The sequence below is a fragment of the Melopsittacus undulatus genome, chromosome 3, assembly GCF_012275295.1.
Source record: "Melopsittacus undulatus isolate bMelUnd1 chromosome 3, bMelUnd1.mat.Z, whole genome shotgun sequence".
NCBI classification, from domain to species: Eukaryota; Metazoa; Chordata; class Aves; order Psittaciformes; family Psittaculidae; genus Melopsittacus; species Melopsittacus undulatus.
In genome coordinates, this window is record NC_047529.1 from 35,866,490 (window position 1) to 35,886,595 (window position 20,106).

Consider the following 20,106-nt stretch of genomic DNA (forward strand, 5'->3'; position numbering starts at 1 on the left):
TGGCAAGGTCCATGACACAAGGAACTTACAGTCTAATTAGGATAATTGCTGAATAGTTAATTAATGCAACAGAGAGAAGTAGGAGTAAAGCTGCTCTTCTCAATCACAGCTGAAAGTGTGTCAGTGAAAGTGAGTTTTAAAGGAAAATTTGAAGCAAAAAGGATTCTTTTGAATCAAAAGAAGAGGAATACTGTGCTGGACGTTCAAAAAAGATGACTATTAAAAGAGGAAAAATAGCTAATAAAGGGATTGAAATAAAAAGAATTGAAAGAAAGGCAGCAAAAGAATAATTTCTTTAACATTTAAGTATTGCATGGTCCATTAATTTGAATAAAAAGAGGAGAAAACTGCTGAAGAGATTCAAACAGGTAGTTACCTTTACTTTTCTATGTGAAAAGTAAATTTTTACTTACTAAAGGAATGTAACATAATCTTGGCTATCAAAGCCTTATTTAGTTTCATGATTTCTTAGCACACGTATTTCTTAGAGGAGGCCAGGTCTTTCCAATAAATTTAGTATCTTACTTAATGGAACTTGATATTTATATGTTCTTTTTTAAATGAAGGAGATTTAGGAGTAAAATAGATCTACATGCCTAAAAGATTTCCTTTTGTTGTTGAAATCAGGCCACTTCTGTGATCATTTCTCCCTCAATCCCTGGCTTTTTATACAGTGCATATTAAGAGGGCCATTGTGCCTCTGAGGGATGAAAAGTGAAAGGAAGTGAAACTTAGAGAACTCATGGATAAAGCTGACGTTCAGAGTCAAAATTCCTGGTGCATAATACATGCAAAGATTACAGCAATTTAAAAATTATTCTAAACCTGTAACAAATCAGAAAGGAGAATCAAGATTTGTTACCCAGTAATATCTCAAATGACCCTTTTTTCCTTTAAAAAAAAACAAACCCAGAACTGTATAATCTTCAAGCAATTCAGATCATCATCTAAACCAGCAACAAAAAATAAATAAACATACATTCTGTGCCAATGCTTCAGTACAGAAACTGAGTTACTGATTTGCACTCGTGCCATCATCAGTATCCGAGCTTGAATGAACCACCAAAACCTGCTGTTTTCCACCACCTCTTTTGGGAGCAGGGGAGTGAAGGGGACAAGGAGATTTTCTACTTTTTGCACATATGTCATAACAGTGTGATTTGGCTTGGTTTGTTTTTTTTTTTGTTGGTTGTTTTTTTGTTTTTTTTTTTTTTTTATTTTAAAGAATCAAAATGTGAGAGTATGAGTTCCATTTAATATGGCATACAGGTTTTGCCTGCACTATTAAAAGCTAGAAAGCAGGCTTTTCCCACCCAGGATAACCAGCAGGATGTGCAAAATCCTAAGTCAGCCATAACTCTTTGGCACTAGCCAATTACTGTTATATTTTGTTACGACAACATTCTCAATGACACCATCTCCCACTGTGTTTATACTGACATTAAGTAACATGCTAGTAATAATTACAATGCTACTCAGTGTTTTTGCTGCACAGCCCTTGAATAAGCTTTGAGCTCTAAAGCTCTGAATTTCACAGCTGACAAGGAAGGCTTATGTAGTTGATTATTTCTGGCAATCACATGCAAAATCTAAATTTACATGCTGTGCATTACCAATGAAAGCCAAAGGAACTCAGGCTACTACATATATCTGCCCAGAGGAATGCACAGCTTTTTAACCTATTCCCAAAAACATTTTGAAGAGGTCTGCGAGAAACCAAGTTAGCTCAGAAATGGAAAGGAAACATTAGTCAGGTTACATCCCAGAATCAAACTCAGACCAGAGAGTCAGTATTTTCAATCTGACCGATGTGGATGTCTTATGGAAAGAATATGGTATAAGCAGCTGCAAAGAATAATCTTTCCTCTAACATATTTCCCATGCTCCAGGAGGTTTAGAGACCTCCTTCATCATAGTTGGCACATAGGCTAAGGCAACCAGACTATTGAGTGCTAAAATGTAATAAAATGCCTATTAGTAAGCACAGGTGGAAAGGATGTGGCCATATTTCTTAGAGGGGACAAGACAAATGGTCTGGACATACACTGAGTTTCACCAGCTGTCCCCAGAGCTAGTTGGCCTCATTGGACTGATCACCTTTCTTGGCCATGGCCCTATGTCATGTTGTTGAGAGAGCTAGAACAGTACCTGGGAATCTTAATGTATCACTCACTGTGCTTAGAGTAATTTGATAGCAAAGAGTGCCTCAGGCTTCATGAATTTAAATTCTAAGTGATTTACAAATTGCATTTTAAAAAGTGCAAGTAATTAATTCCAAACACTCATGGTTATTTTCAAGTTGTAAGCAACTGCACAAAGTGCTGTTTGTATCAGCATAAATGACTACTTGAAGTATAAAGCTACAAACATTTGGATCTCTCAGTAGTCAGGAATTAAGTGCTTGGAATTTAGAGAAAGTGCATCTTCTATGAAGTATACATGCAAATCTATATGCGTAGCACCACTTGACAAAAAGCACATATAGTGTATATATCTGTATCTTAAATAAAACACATAAACCTATACATCAAATTAGTATATGTAAAAGTAAAAAGGATCACTAAGGAACAATGGCAGTCAATGAAAAATCTTACATTTTTCTTCAGACTAGGAGGAGTCATTTCACCAAAAATATCAATATGACAATTTTGGTAAGTTGTGTCCTGCATAAACGAGATCTTGCTTCAAGTGAGGTGCAAACTCTGCTACACAGATATCCAAGGATGGAGTAACAACAGGAACAGTATCTTAAAAATCTTCCTCATCTAAACTGCTGTGTTTTGAACATTCTACTATTTTCTGATAGAATGTTTTGAACATTCAATCATTTTTACTAGACTTTCCTCTTTGCCACATAAATGCTTTCCAGAGTGCAATGTTCTGTATTCTGTGTGCCTTTATTATACAAAAACTAATGAAATGTGTATGCAAGTTGTTTTTTTTTGTTGCATAATAACAAAGAACAAACACTTAAAACTGATCTATCCTTCAAAATCAATTTAGAATCTGACTTAAGTGATCAGAATTGGCTATTCAACTTTAGATTTTACTGAAACCTCCTTATTTGAAATATCATTTTGCTACATTACTACTGTAAAATAACTGATATAAAACATAGCTGTGACTTAAAGTACAAACTTCATAATAATGAAGTTTCTGTCCTGTTATGTTAGTTGTAGCTATTTCCTTACCTCTTTCATCTCTAGCAACAGAATAGATGCAATTAAAAACTTGAGTGGTATCTTATAAATTGTCATCAAATGACATCGTCATTTTGTGTCATTTTGTAAGTCGTATAAAATAGAGAAAAATGCAGCTTTAGAGAGTTCTAAATGAGCCATGGGCATACATTATTTAGCATGCCTTACTGAAAATACTACCAAAACAGTTCTTTATTCATTGAAGCTGGGGAGCAACCCAAGAGACAGAATCATAGAGTAGTTAGGATTGGAAAGGACCTTAAGGTCATCAAGTTCCAACTCCCCTGCCATGGGCAGGGACACCTCAAACTAAACTGTATCACCCAAGGCTCTGTCCAAACTGGCTTTGAACACTGCCAGGGATGGGGCATTCACAACCTCTCTGGGCAACCCATTCCAGCGCCTCACCACCCTTACAGTAAAGAATTTCTTCCTTATATCCAATCTAAACTTCCCCTGTTTAAGTTTTAACACGTTATCCCTTGTCCTGTCACTACAGTCCCTAATGAAGAGTCCCTAACCAGCATCCCTGCAGGCCCCCTTCAGATATTGGAAGGCTGCTATGAGGTCTCCACGCAGCCTTCTCTTCTACAGGCTGAACAGCCCCAACTTTCTCTGCCAGTCTTCATATGGGAGGGGGTCCAGGTTGATGGCAAGTTGAATATAAGTCAACAGTGTGCCCTGGCAGCCAAAAGGGCCACCCATGCCCTGTCGTGCATCAAGCACAGCATCACTGGTTGGGCATGGGAGGTGACTGTTCCACGCTACACTGCACTGGTGTGGCCCCACTTCAAGTACTGTGCGCAGTTGTGGGTGCCTTAATACAAGGACATCCAACTATTACAGCATGTTCTGAGGAAGTGACTAAGATGGTGAAAGGTCTTGAAGGTAAGACTTAGGAGCTGAGTAGCAGAGGTGACTTGGCTGTTCAGCTTGGAGAAGAGGAGGCTGAAGGGTGATCTAACTGCACTCTACACCTTCCTCAAGGAGGGCAGAGGAGGGGAAGGTGCTGGTTTCCTCTCTGGTGACCATTCACAGGACATGAGGAAATTTAATGAAGCTTCCCCAGGGGAAATCCAAGTTGGACATGAGGAAAAGGTTCTTCACCAAGAGGACGATTGATCACCGGAACAGGCTTCCCAAGGAACTGGTTATGGCACCAAGCCTGTCAGAGTTCAAGGAGTGTCTGGACACTGTCTGTCATATGGTTTAGTTTCAGGCAGTGCTGTGAGGATCAGGGAATTGGACTCAATGATTCTTATGGGTACCTTCCAACTTGAGATATTCTATGATTCTATGATCTATTCAATTCTTTATTAAATGGCATTTTTCTTCATTTCATTCGTGAAAAAGTAGATAATTGTACCTCATTTAATAAAATTCTTCAGTACAGAAAACACATAAATGAAATAATCATGAATGATTACTTTCATAGATACATACTTTGGATAATTTGGAAACTATTAATATGAGGAGTTAGTTAAGTGGCTTTTTAACATAAGACTCCGAACATTATCATTTTAAAATGTCTTACTGACAAAAAACTAGAAACAAGCCATAGTATATCAATGCCAAGTTTAAAAATAAATTTTAGTTTATCAATGCCAACTGTCAAGCTGCTAAACTGCCAGATTCATAAAGACCAAAAACATTGCTAAGTGTTACAATGGTGTAGCATTACACATTCATCAGATAACTCATTGATCTAATCAAGCTCCAACTGGCAGCAAGGTCTTTAATCATCAAAATATTCACCTCTACTTGCTAATCTTCTTCAATATTTTAGTTTTTATAGGCATTACTTTGAAAAGGTAGAAGTCAACACCTGTGCTTCTTTTCTGTTTTTAAAAAAAAGGAAAATTGTAAGGAAGGGGTTTTTTTCTATCATCACTTGAATCCAGATGTACCACATCCCAGATAAGTGCTCTAATCAGTGTGCCTCCCCTTCTCAATTTCTTTCCTTGCTGTTGATCAACTTCACATAAATTAAATACTCATTAGATCATGCATCTAAGACAAATTTTCTTTCTCTCTCCAGGGTTTTCAAAGGACACTTCAAAATAATTTGGATTGCTCTCTAAGTAGAATGGGATTATTTTGTTAAAATTTCAGAAATAATTGTGGTTTATGAAAATAGTGTCTATTTCATGTATATTAAAGAATCAGATTTCTCACTTCAAGTTAATAGTACGTACAAAATAGAAACACAGAAATTGTTGCAATTTGTTTAGGCACCTGTGGGCACCCACTGCAGCTGCAGCACTGCTTTGAACATATTAGCAGTGACATTTCAGTGACTGCAGTGGATTTGTCTGTAGTTATTGCCCCTGACGATCCTGGAATAAGTGGAGCAGCCTCGTACTTCCTGGGCCTTGAGATTGGCCCATCTTTTTTTCTTTGCAAATGCTGTGCATACCTTAGCAGCTTTTTAAAATTTTATTTATTCTATCGTATCAGTTTGTTATACTAGAAAGACCTCTTCCCCCACCATCCACTCTGGAGAGGAAATCTGATCTATTAGTAAAAAATGTCATAAATTTCAAATAAGACAGAAATAGTGGTGGACAAACTATTTGCTAATCTGGCAGAAAAGTTCAGTTATTAACTGATATTACATCCTTTAGCAAACTTGTTATCAATACCCAATTTGGTCACCTTTTTAATGCAAAAACTTAAGAGAGGCTAGCTAGATTAAGAAGTTCAGAAATTAATCAACAGTCTGCAATGTCATACTCTTTCTCCCACAGAAATAAAAGATCAGTCTTCTGGATATCTTGCAAAGACTCTCCTCTTTTTCCAATTAAGTAACCTAACGTGTTTTCCAGTGACATGATAATACTTCACTTCAGAATATATTTTTAGTGCTGATAATGATCCCTTAAAATAACAGTTGATAACAAATTAATAGTAAAGCCCTGATTTTGAATGAAAAAGAGAAAAAGCTGAATTCTCTCAGGGCAAATTAATGACTCTTGAAGATTTCACATTCTAATTAGGAAAGTTAATCCAGTTATTACCAGAAGTCCACAGGCAGTTGTGACATCCTTCACCTTTTTATGACCACCCTGGGGTTTGTTTTTCATTTTTAGTAAATCACTGTATCTTCTTCTGATATTGTCTGCTTATCTTCCTAATAGTCAGACTGAAGTCCTCTTTTTCATCCTTTGACTTTATCATTTTGGGTACCTTCACTATGTTTTCATTGTGCTGACATCAAATTTTTAACTTCTTGGTCCTGTCTTCCAGGCAATTTATGGCACAGATCCACTTTGATCTGTCGTCTTTTAATTTTTCTATCAGGTCACTGATACATGTCACAACAAGATTATATAAGAACATGTATGTGTAAATATATATAAACTTACACACATGCACATATACAGGGAAAAACAAAATGAACGTAGCTGCGTCTGTAGCTCTGTTGCAACAGAACTAGTCAGTCCTGCACAACTGTGTAAGAATTTATACAGTATAACCTATCTCCTTTTCCTGAAACACTTCTTTGACTTCTTACTTGACAAGTCACAGTGAGTTTCATTCAAATTTCATCTCAATGTCAATATTGTAGCAATTCAGATTATTCTGAAAATGAACAAAATTGCTCAGGCAGGAATCTGCTATAACACTCTAAAAATCAGATTTGGGAAAATATTCTCACTTTATCATGTAATGTAATATCAATAAGCAGAATTATTAGGACATATTCTTTTTCTTTACATCTTTTTTCTAAAATTGTTTACAAACATGGATAAATGATGGGATCAAGACATCTTTTTCTACTCTTTAAACTTATAAAAATTTACAAAATTGTATTTGTCTGAACCACAGAAGCTGAGAAGAAATTTGATCAGAGAATTACTTGCTACCTCAGAAAGGAAAACACCAAAAACGTCAATTTCTCTTTGCTAGATGTTTTAAAAATATCAGTTTTGATTCTCTGTAGTTAGTTCCTTTCTCTGTCTATCTATTCTAAGAGCACTTTATTCAGTATCTATTATTCACCAAAGTATTTCTTAAATAAGATTTTTTAAATCCAGAACTGATTAATTATTATTTGACCCTTCTGGACCTTTCTGACATATAATCTCTTTTTCCGGTTTGTCTTCTTTATTTATTCTTTATTTTCCTTCCAATAATTGGGTATCTTTTTACTGATAACATATTACATGTTCTTCCTCTCATAGCCATTTGCACTGTAAGGAATAGCTTACCACTGTAGTATCACTAATCCAATTTGTATTGCTAGTGTTAGCTTCATAAAAATCTAGACTCATGCAACTATAATCAACTAGGGATTTTCAAAATTACTGAGAATTGAGAACCTAATTATACAAAGTTCATTTAGAAGTAGTCACATACCATAAATCAGCTACTACTGGAGTTACTGCAGTGAATGAAATTAACTCACAAAGTGTTTCAGACTTGTACTGCACAGTATATCAACCCCAAAATAAAGAAGGCAAATGTTTTGGGTTACACTATTGAGGTAGCCAAGAATGAGAAAAGAAAGGCCTTTGTTATTTTCAGGTCAAACACCAGAACAGAATTTAGGTGGGCCACTGATTCCTGTAAGCCACCTATGTGGTTTTGCAGCCACCACACAGCAGCTTCTAACAGCAGAAAAGTCCATGGCTGCTCTTACTTACCATATGGAAAAACAGGACTAAGTTTTAATAATTATCATCTTTTCAGAATTTGCCTTTGAACTTTTCTGTGGAGGCTGTTTTCTGCTTTTGGGGACTGCTTTCTATCTTTTTCAGTTTGGAAGTTGCCGTATTTTCACACAGCAAAAGTCATTAAAACAGAAAACAAAAATATGAAGGCAATGTCTCAATGTCTTGACAGCCAAATTATCTAAATCTTCTAAAAATGCCATTGACTGCACCTTTATTTCTGTTCAGATTTCGTTCTAAGCCATCAATGAATCTGCGGTACAGTTCAGCTCCAGCACCCTCCGCATGGCTGTATTTTAAAGACAAGTTCTGAAACTGAGTAGCAGTCAGAGAAACAAAACAACAGATATGAGTCACATCTTCCTAGAGGCTTAGTAATTCACTAGGATTTTTTCTAGCAGAAATGGCATTTGTACAGTTAGACAATGTATAAATTACTGGACACCAGCTTCTTAATGCTTCTGAAAATACTAAGCAACAAAATTGCAAAAAATAGTAATTTGCCAGCATCATCAAAAATAAGGAAACATAGCACAGAGAACAGATTATGATTTTTTGTATACAAACCATGTATCTTTATTTAACTTTGCTGTATTACCTTGCATGGATGCCATGAAGTTAGTTCATGATGACAAAAAAGAATAATACCATCGAGAAACAATATTGTAACAAAAGGTGCTTTCATGGAAAAGACAAAGATTCTTAGAGAAACAATAAGGGAACCTTTCTTGCTCGAAGATATAGTGAATGGAAAAGGCTACCTCATGGCATGTGTTCCAGACTGATAAAATTAAACAAAATAAGGAATATTTAAAATACCTAGCCAAATCTACATTCCACATGAACCCTTAAATATTCACTGTGGGAATGGCTCAGATCACATAAATTATTAACTGTTACATAACTTTGCTGTTGTGGTACTCATTTCTTCACAGAAAGTACACAGAATTCTTTGGTTTTCATTTAAGTTCTACACAAGGCTTAGGCCCCTGATTGAGTTTTTATAGGTTAAATTGAGTTTTAATAGATTAAATTCAGAGTTACAAATTACGAACAAAATTTCAGTCCTGTTAATAGACATTTGTATGCAGCACACATCACCAAAATAGGTGTATCATCAGAAACAGAAGAAATATTTAGCAGTTGTTGATGACACCATGTGTTTGTTTTTCTAAAACATGATTACTACCACTTATTAGAAAGATGAAAAGCCCATCTAAGGTCAGAGAACTGAAAGACAGAAAACTTTTGTTTTCTTCCTGTTTCAAAGCACTAGTAAAAGGAATCTTTGTAGCGTACTGACTGAAATCAGATCCAAACACACATGACCCAAACTCCTGTTGGTTTTTTTTATTATTATTATTATCAATTTTTGTATTTATTTTGGAATACACAAATTTATAAAATATTTCTTTTCTGTGAGGAATTAGATTATAAGATCCTTCAGTCAAAAGAAACCTACAGAGATTGCTACAGAAGACAACTACCCCTGACCTTGTGATGAAGACATGGGAAAGGCAGAGAACTCCACATTCCCTTTGCTTCTCATTAGCAAAGGTTGTCCTCAGGCTCCAAGTTCTTAATATAATGGAGAACTTTTGGGGAGAAAAGTAGTAGCTACAGCAGAGGAGAAACAATACAAGGGACTACGGAATTAATAAGGATATGTGCATGTTTGTGGTACCTAACGGTATGAAAGTAAGGATTCTTGGTGTGCCACAGTGTGAGGCTGTTCTGTAGCATCTTTGAAAGGTTGTGACAGTCAAGAGTGATTCCCAATGACTGGAAAAAAGGTAATTTTTAATTTATCATTTTCAAAAATCCCTAGGATCCTAGCAACTGTCTATCAGTCATGTTCACCTCAGACCTCCAGAAAATTTTGGTAAAACTGTTTATGAAAATTATTCCCATTTACATTTAGAAAGTAAAAAACCCCTAACCAAACAACAGTAACAACAACAACAACAAAAACCTACCAAACCCCCATCAATATATTTAATCTGCTGATTTAGTGTTGTCTTAATATTTTAAAGATACTTCATGTCATCATTTTTACCTCTGCAAAAAGGAACTGGAAAATCCCATGATGCACCATTTCCAGGACTCACAATACACGTCAACATGGCATGGCCTTCTAGTATGTAACCAGAGATACAGCTATATCGGATTTTATCTCCAATGTTGAATCTTGTTCCATGAAGTACTCCTTTAGGTATTTCTCCTGGGTTGCCACAAGTATGACTAGGTAATACTGTCAAAAGAAAAAACAAAAAATATTACAGTTAAATTCTGCAGAATGAGGTAATAAAATACTGGTCAATTGTAATTAAGCAATTGCTTTTATTATTGTTATTTAAAAAACAACAGTATTCCTTACACAAATAAGGCAAAATTAGGCTATAGAATGTACTTTCACAACAGATTTCAGTTTATAACAGACATCTTTACTTTCAAAGCTAATTTAAGAGCACCCCATTTAAGCTCTTTACAGATCTGTTTCTGAAGAAAGTATCCTGTAAATCCTGCTGTTTCTCCCAAAACTCTGGCTGAAGTAAAAGAAGGTTTTATTTAATTCCTTTTTTAAATACCGCAAAAACATTTATGCATCATTATGGATCCAGGCAGTAGAAGGCACTTTATGTAGAGTTTTCATTTTAGTTGATATAATAGCATATTAAAAGAATCCAATAATTAACTGCTTTCTGACAGTAAATTAAAGTCTAAGGTATATTTATGAAGTTTTTTTTCTGCATATTTTCAAATTACTTGGGTTCTGTAAAATAAATTAAGGCAATCCTTGCTAAAAGAAAAAGAAAATACGAAGGAAACAATGACTAAGCAGGTAACCTTGGGCTGATATGAATGGACAAACTTATTTTCTTTTTTACTACATGAAGTTAGTACCATTTGTAAGCATTAGTTATTTGGAAGAGGTTATCATAACTATTTATCATTTTAAATATACTCCTCCATCTAGGAAAAAACAAAACAGTGTGTTGGCGAGGAGGAAAGTGCAACTGCTTTTGTTCTCATCTGAAAGTTATTAATAGCATACAATTCCTTTCATTGAAGTAGCACAAATTAAAATTCTTTAATTTCCTCTACAGCAGAGCAAATAAGTGCAGGAAGCTGAAATATGTCATGAACAGAGCCCAAAAGATAAAAGTGTTTAGAAAAGAAATGGTAGTGTGAAAAGCTCACATGTAATTCAGGTATCATTTTATTAACCACATATTTCATGGACAAATTCTTTCACTCTATGCTTCTCTCTTTTCTTACTCTACCCATCTGAGAATAAACATAACCATACTAACCTCACTAACCTGCATGTTGAGAGGATTAATTACTCAATACATGGACATCCTCAGAGTGCTGTGAAGCATTATATCAATATATCAACACTAATTAAGCCCCATTATATCAAGTAAGTCCAGTTATTGAATGCACACCCTTAATTCATTACTCAAACAGTCATCATGGCATTTGAATGATCACAATTACACTTAAGTTATGACACAAATTATATAAGAAAATTTTGAAAAGGCAAAAAACCACAGAAATTAAAAAATTAAGAGATAAGGTTTTCACTTACATCTTTTTTTAAGAGAAAACTCACCAAATCTTCTATAAATATTAACAAGGTAATGCAAGCCACATAACACTAATACATGATGAGCTAGATGAATGTTCTACCAATGTTGCAGACCAGAGATTTAAGATTTCTGTGCATTACAGAAACTACTTAAGGTTGTTGACTGTACAGCTACCAAAGATAGAAGAAAACAGTAAGATTCTGACTTGTGCTGTTTCAGTAGCCTTAATAGAATAGCATATTTATTTATATGCGCTCATTGGAAACAGTGTCAGTGTTTGACTTACATATATGAGAATGAATACATGTAAAATAATGTGATTTTAAGATATTAGAATAATTGGAATAAAGACATTAATTTACATTCCAAAAGTTGGCAACAATGTTCTATTATATGCTACGGCATATATTGCTATATGCTAGTATATGCTTTATTTCACTATTAAAAGCACTACCTCTAGTTTGACATTTTTTCCCCTTTTTGCTGCTTTAGTCACAATAGGTTAATACAGGTAATTTTTGCAAGACAAGTCAAACAAATAAAAATTTGTTGCATGCTTTACCACGGGATAATACCTGCATTTGAAACAAGAATCTCTATTTTCAAATCAACCATCCTGGTTTTGGCTGGGTCAGAGTTAATTTTCTTCCCAGTAGTTGGTGCAGTGCTGTGTTTTGGCTTTAGTCTCAGAACTATCCTGATAACACACCAATGGTTTACTTGTTGCTAACTAGCACTTACTCTGATCAAGGACTTTTCAGTGTCTCATGCCCTGCCAGTGAGGAGGGGCACAGGAAGCTGTCAGGAAGCAGAGACAGGACACCTGACCCTCAGATGTTACTATCATGAACTAGATTGCAAAGATTGCCTAGAGGCCTTAATAGGGAAAACCTCACACTGTATATGTCTCTTAAAGACAACAGTTTCACCTATCTGTGAATCAGTTGCTCAGCTTTTACATGTCAGTGACCCACATGGCAGTTGGAACTTGACAGCAACCATTCAGAAAGTAGTTTAATTGAAATTAAGAAAAATGGGAAGTGAAAAGAGGAAAGGAAGGAGCAAGGTACAAGTTTTTCCAACACTTATTTCAATAGCTTTACAAGATATTTCAAGGATACATGTTGTTTGTTCTTTTTCCTGTTCTTCCTGAAACAACTGAAAAGCTTTCCAGACTACCTACTTTTTGCTGTTCCATATTCCCTTTATTACAGACCCCCTGTATGTTTCCTACCACAACCTTCTTATATTGCTGGCTACAGGTAAAACCACACCAAAGGAAAAAGCTTAAGTTAGCAGGAAGTCGCAGAGTCCCCTGGTACACTTCTGAGTTTTGGAATCACAACATTGGAAGGAATTTCTGTGGGGGAAATCAGGGTTACAAAAAAATTCAAGCCATATGTCAGGATGTGTAACAGGCATGATGTGTAGCTCATGACACCCTGTCCACATGGCTACAGGAAGTGGTATACACTGTAGTTTCATGCATAAATAGAAGATACACATACAACTGTATTCTAGAGCCACAAAAGAAGAAAATATTTTTTGAGAAGTATAATAACTATACTTATTATGAAAACAGAACAAAATAAGCTAACAAATGGGAGAGGGAAAAAAAATGCTACATTTTCTTGCAAGAATGGCACTGAAACTAAAGTTTCTGCTCCAGCTCAGAAAAGCACCATTTAAAAAGGTGCTCATGTTGGGGGGCAATAATAGTCTTTCAATCTACCAAACTAAAAGTGCTGTATCGAACAAAAGATGGACTTAGAAATATGCTTATATGTATCTGCATATAAAAGTACTTTCTTTAATAAATCTGTTCTGGAAGTAATGTTTCTTTCTTTAGGTGCAAGTAATGAAATTTGCTTTAAAACTAATTCCAAAGAGTTCTGTAGAACTGTATCTGCCATTCCTACCTAGAAATAGACTACAAAATCAATATATTTGATTTTTTTTAGTTTCTAATGTCTTAAATTAAACTCCATTAGAGTGCATTTTGACCTTTCTTTTTTAAGTAATTCCAAATACTGAATCAATTGAAAAGCATGTAATATTTCACTGTCAATTTATTAAACAACTTTGTCCTTTCTACTTCCAGGAGCTATGTACAATGAATAGTTAATTGATCTACTAGTGCTGATTTCCACATTAGTATGGAACACTGTAGCTGCATGTAGGTCATTTGTTAGAAGACAGTACCACAACAGAAACTGCACAGGCCTACCCTTTGCAAAATTCTTCTTTATTCTAAAAACCCATGGACTACAATCTTACCTTCATTAATATAGCACTTTTCGGAATGCAAAAGAGACACAGAAGCTAGAGCAGGTTGCCCAGACCGTATCTGTTTCTGGTTTTAGCATCTCCATAGATGAAAACTCCACACACTCTCTGGGCAACCTTTTGTAGTGTCTGAGCAACCTCACAGAACAAATAAACAAATATTAAAATACAAATATTTTGGAAAAGAAAGCTATATCTTATGTTTAAACGGAATTTTCTGTATTTCACTTTGTGTCCATTGTCTTACATCCTGCCAGTGACCACTGTGACAGTCTGACTGCATCATCTTTACCCATCCCTATATAAGGGAAGATACATACCTCAGAAAGATTCTCTTGAGCATTCTCTCCTCCAAGCTGAACAATCCCAGACACCTGTGTCTCTCCTCAAGTTAGATGTACCAAGCCCTTAACCATCTTCTGGAGAAGAGAAGGCTGCGTGGAGACCTCATAGCAGCCTTCCAGTATCTGAAAGGGGCCTACAGGGATGTTGGAGAGGGACTATTCATTAGGGACTGTAGTGACAGGATGAGGGGTAATGGGTTAAAACTTAAACAGAGGAAGTTTAGATTGGATATAAGGAAGAAATTCTTTACTGTTAGGATGGTGAGGTACTGGAATGGGTTGGCCAGGGAGGTTGTGAATGCTCCATCCCTGGCAGTGTTCGAGGCCAAGTTGGATGAAGCCTTGGGTGATATGGTTTAGTGTGAGGTGTCCCTGCCCATGGCAGGGAGGTTAGAACTTGATGATCTTAAGGTCCTTTCCAACCCTAAATATTCTATGATTCTATCTTTGTAGACCTTTGCTGGACTCACTTCAGTATGCCAATTTTTCTTTCTTGTACTGGGGAGCCCAGAACTGGGCACAGCACTCCAGGTGTGGCTCACCAGTGCTGAGTAGAAGTGATCAATCATCTCCCTCAACCTGCTTTGTAACAAGGGCATATTGCCAACCTGTGATGAACAAGATGTCCACGGGTTCTTCCCTGTAAAGCTGCCTTCTAGCTGGCTGGCCCCCTTCTGTTACTGTTGCCTGGGGCAAGACTTTGGATTTCATCTTAATTTTCTTTGGATTTGTTTTCATTGAGCTCTATGAGATTTCTGTTTGTCTATTTCTCCATCCTGTTAATATCCCTTTGAATGGCAGCCCAACCATCTGGTGTATCAGCCATTCTTCTAAGTTTTGTATTACCTGGAAACTTGCTGAGCATGCATTCTGTTATCCAGGTCATGTCATGTTAAACAGTACTGGGACCAGTAATAACCCCTTTTGTACTTCAACAGTGACAGACCTAGAATCAACTGAGTATCCTTTCCAGATTTTAACTCCCAGTTCAACATTAGGCTGTAAGATCCAACATGGAGTCTAGAATCATGGAATCAACTAGGTTGGAAAAGACCTTTAAGATCAATTAACCAACGACTGCCAAGACCACGCCTGCTCCATGTCACTGAGGGCCTCATCTACACATTTTTTTTACACTTCCAGGAATGGTGATTCCACCACTACCCTGTGGTGGAATACCCTGTTCCAATATTTGATCACTGGCCTGCTCTTGCACCTTGAGGTTTTCATTCTTGAAGAGTGTCCAGGCTTCTGGACCCCTTTGTCCATCAGTAATGTTTCCTAAGGTATTCTGCTAATCAGTGTCCCAAAGTCAGCCCCCTGGAAACCTCAGGTGGAGATTTTGTTGATGTCCTTCCTGACTTCTCCAAGGATTGAAAATTCAACCATTTTGTGATTGTTTTGTCCATGACAGCCTCCAACCATCACATCACCCACCAGTCCTTCTCTGTTCGCAAACACCAAATCTAGCCAGGCATCTCCCCTAGTTGGCTCACTTAACCAGCTGGGGGGTTAGGCAGTTATCTTCTACATCCTATAAGAACGTCCTGGATTGTTTCTTCTCTGCTCTACTGTACTACCAGAAGACAGCTGCCAGGCTAAAGTCCCCCATGAGAACAAGGGCAAGCAATCATGAAACTTCTCCCAGTTGACTGAAGAATGCTTTATCCATAGCTTCATCCTGTCTAGGTGGTCTGCAACAGACTCCTACCAGGATATCTCCTTGGCTGGCCTTCCCCCTGGTCTTCATCTGCAAACATTCAGCCTTCTCACTTACAACACTGAGTTCGAGGCAGTTGACGCACTCCCTGACATACAATGCAACTCCACTACCTCTTTTTCCTTGCCTATCCCTTCTGAAGAGCCTGTAACCATCTATTGCAGCACTCCAATCATATGAAACATCCCACTGTGTTTCTGTGATTGCGAGTATGTCATGATTTCCCTGCTGCACAATGGCTTCCAGCTCCTCCTATTTGTTGCCCATGCTGCAGTGATTCACTATGGGGAATCAAGCCTAACGAATCTGATTGATTGCTTTATGTGAAGAGATGACTCGCTTAGAGGAATAGGGGAGAGCAGATGGTGCTGTCTACCATGACTTCAGCAAAGCCTTTGACAAGGGTCCATAGTAGTCTTGTAACAGATCCAGTGGAGCACTAAATGGATAACTGGACTCTAAAGCAGTAGGGAAATAGCTTGGGCTGCAGGGTTCAGAGTGCTGTGATCACTAGCATAGAGCTCGACTGGCAGCTGGTTGCTAATTGATTCTTCAACGGTTCATAATGGAGCTCATATTCTTTAATATCTTTTATTGCAACTGGAGATAGAACAAACCCTCCTGGAGTTCAAAATTATACCAAACTGGGGAGCAGTCCATACACTGAAGAACAGGAATGCTATTCCCCAGGCTGTGGAAACCCCTTTGTAACGCTGTGACACAAATATCATTAAATTCAACAAAGGCAAAAGTGAAGTTTTGCCCCCAAGACAGCCTAACACATTGGAACTGTACAGTGTGGCACTAGCTGGCTGGGAAGCAGTTTGGCAGAAAGGGACCTGGCAGCATTGTGCTGTAGTAGCAAACACATGACTGCGTCCCATGATGCAAAAGAGCAAAAAAGCAGCTATCAGACCAACGGAAATTACTCTTCCCCTCTGCACTGCATTTGTGAGTCTGTGACTGGAGTACTGTATCCCATCTGTGGCTTTCTGGTACAAGAAGGACATAATGTAACAGATCAGGTTCAGAGGATGGCCACCACAATGGTCAGGGTCTGGGGCAGTCACAGGTCTTCAGACAGGATGCTGAGGGAGCTGGGTTTGCTCAAACTGGAGAAAAGACTACTTGGCAAAGCAGGAATCTTAAACCCGACTCCACATACCTAATGGGAGAGTGCAGAGAAGGCTTTCCTCAAAAGCACAGAGTGACAAGATGGAACCAAACGGATTCAAGTTGCAGCAAAGGAAATTTCATTTTGAATTGGGAATTCTTGGGGTTTTTCTTCCAACTTCAACAGCAGCCAAAGATTGAATTCAATTACTCCGAGAGACTGTGGAATCTGTCCTTGGAAGCAGGCATAACATGACAGGATGACCTTATGCAACCTTATCTGACTCGGTCTTTCTTTGGTGGAGGTAAATGAGTGTTAAACCAGAGACCTTTCCCAATTTAAACCAGCCTATGTTTCCACGTTCAAGATGTTTGCTGACAAACAAGTCCCTTTAGAACCACTAGCAGCTACTGCTACTTAATCTGATTATAATTTTTTCCTAATTTTTATGACCCTGAGCTTCACGGTTACTCTTGGCTTCTATTATATGCTTCTGGAACACAGATTATGCAAGCACAGACAAAATGGTAATGTCTAATGTAATACAGAGATTGGTCCGCAGCTTGGACCCTGGGATCTACAGAAATAATAAAATAATTTTATGTTTAAGTTCTGGTATTTAAAAAGCCCCCAGTGTAATAAAGATAAGATGAAACCACATAATAAGAAAACTAAAAGTTGAAAGAAATGCCTCCCACAGGAAGTGTAACTCAATAATTACTCTACACTGGTACTATCACAAAAGTCATTTTTACTATATATAATAGTTTTGTTATGCTATTTAATAAAGGTTTCTGTGAACATTCAGGTTTTAGTCTACTTATTTTAGCGTATACTTATTATAAGAACATACACATATACACATTAGATCAAAACAGGAAATCTACAGTTTGAATGCCTCAAGTTTCAGGGTTTTTCTTAATAAAAGATCCCAGGATTTCTCTGAAACCTCTTCCAGCAGCTTATATGTATGTCAAAATACAAATCTCACACAAGATACCGATTTGAGGTGACTATTAACCTATTTGTGGTGGAAAAATGAAAAATGTGGGTCATTGACACATGTGCACATACACACATCTACGTAGATACACACTAACCTTGGCAGCTTTAGTCTGCAAATTACCTAACAGTGGAAATTTACATCCTTCTTAAAATCTATTTCAACAAAAAATAATGGATTTCATTTGGTTTACTCTAGGAGAAGTAAGAGTTCACTCACAGAAACCGAAACATATGAAGTGCAAGTTTGTAGAATTTTAGTAATTATGCCATATTTACACTTCAAGATGCCAAATGCAGCAGTCAAGAATCTACATGGCACCGAAACATACACACTGAAAAAATGGCCCATTATTTATCTGCTGGCACCATTTTCGTTCAGAATGTCTTTGCTGGGCCTACTTGAGAATTGCTTCTTGAAAAAAGAAACCAAACACACAAAACCCCACCGCCTTATTGGCTTACAGAAATAAAGCTGTTATGCTTATGAGTGTTAGCTGAGCAAGTAGGAACCTGTACTTTCATGGAACCCAAGGATAAGAGAAATCTGTTCCCTGTTATGTGTTCTTTTCTGTATTTGTGCAGTCATAAATCATTGCATTATTTTCCAGATAAAATACTTGGATCACATCACTTTTGAAAGCTACAGCTTTCTTGTTTTATAAGCATTTACCCAGCTGTATCTGTCTATCTCTAAGGATGTGCAAAATTGCACTGGATTGCACAGCTACAAAACTCACTGGGGAGTGTGCAGCAACTTCAAAACTCCAATACAACTTCCACAATTGAGATTGATATTTTAATTTTCTTGTGCAGGTAATAACAAAAGATTGATGGATTTTATTTTTAGTGTGTTTACTTTTATTATAAAGTATGTAATAAATGTCTTGCCGTCGGTTATAAGACCATAAAAGTCAATATTGTACAAACAATGCCAGAAAACTCTCAAGTGCAAAGGCAATCTGAAGTTAAAGATAAAACTTTCTATTTCCCATACTTATTTTACCTTAGATGTATTACACGCTTTCCTAGATGAGCTAAGGTCAGTGAGCAATATTTCTAGATTTCAGCTCTCTTTTCTTCAAACAGGAGAATGAGTGCAGCATGACAGTCCAGGCAGAGGCTATAAAAAGCATTTGAGGCTCTGCAAAATTTATAAATGGAAACTTTGCCAGCTACCAGAGATCAGAAGTTATTAGTCATATTCTTAAAAATATCAAAATCATGCTTTTCCACCTCCTCTAAAAAGTTCAGTGTGTTCTGTGGTCTGTCATCCGGTTTTGTCAGTACGGTTGTTAGTACAGTCTCCACAAGTGTGTGCAACATCTGCCTATCTCATTCTGAGAAAGATCATAATGACCATCTGGCCATGAAGGAATTCCTGTTTTCTCAACTATCCTTCCACAGCATTACTTGTAAACTGTCAACATAAAAAACGTAATCAGAAGAGACTCCCTCTAATTCACCACCTCATGAGTGGCAACAAATCCAAGCAAAAACTTTCTTTAACTAGTCCACTTTTGAGGATTCCGTAAGACAAAAGACCTACACTCAACTCAAAAAACATATTCGTCCTGTGCTTGAAACCCCACAAGATATGAAAGCAAAATAAAAGTAAAATAAAAGGATCCCTGTTAAAGATGGTACCTATCAAACAGAAACAAACTGCTATGACCTTATCTGGAGGTCTACATACAAATGTGATTACCTGTGTTCAAATAAGACTAATTCAATCTGAAGTAAATGCAGAGCAGGGATACTAAGGTGATCGAGAGCTGGGGAGTTTTTAGAAGGATACTGGAAGTTTTTTACGGCTATAATCTGAGAAATTAAGATTAAAATGCAGTCACTGTAAAGATACTGGAAGGCAAACACTAGGTCATAAGAAAAATTATGCAAACTGAAAGCAAGACTGGGACAAAAATGAAAACACAGGAATGAATCACAATTACAAGGAGGTTGAAAACAAGAAGCATTCTAAGCCAAATATGAAACTATGGGACAGTTTCCACAGAGTCATGTGTTCAGAGGAGACTGGGGGTAGTATGACTAGTCTGAAGGTGACCTTAACGTATAAAACAATTTTAAATAAAAATTACTTCATTTACATTAAGAAGTCTGATCAATGAATACAGAGGCTTCCTAATCTGGCTGACCTAACTGGAGACAAAATG

General features: G+C 36.9%; 1 protein-coding gene across 1 annotated transcript in view; it reads right to left on the reverse strand.

Annotated features, from left to right (window-relative positions):
* CSMD1 (CUB and Sushi multiple domains 1) overlaps positions 1-20,106 on the reverse strand; it is a 1,105,213-nt gene that overhangs the window by 544,029 nt on the left and 541,078 nt on the right. The window contains exon 4 of the mRNA XM_013130058.2: positions 9,930-10,124. Coding sequence (XP_012985512.2) covers positions 9,930-10,124 — 195 coding nt within the window. The remainder of the gene's footprint in view (positions 1-9,929; positions 10,125-20,106) is intronic.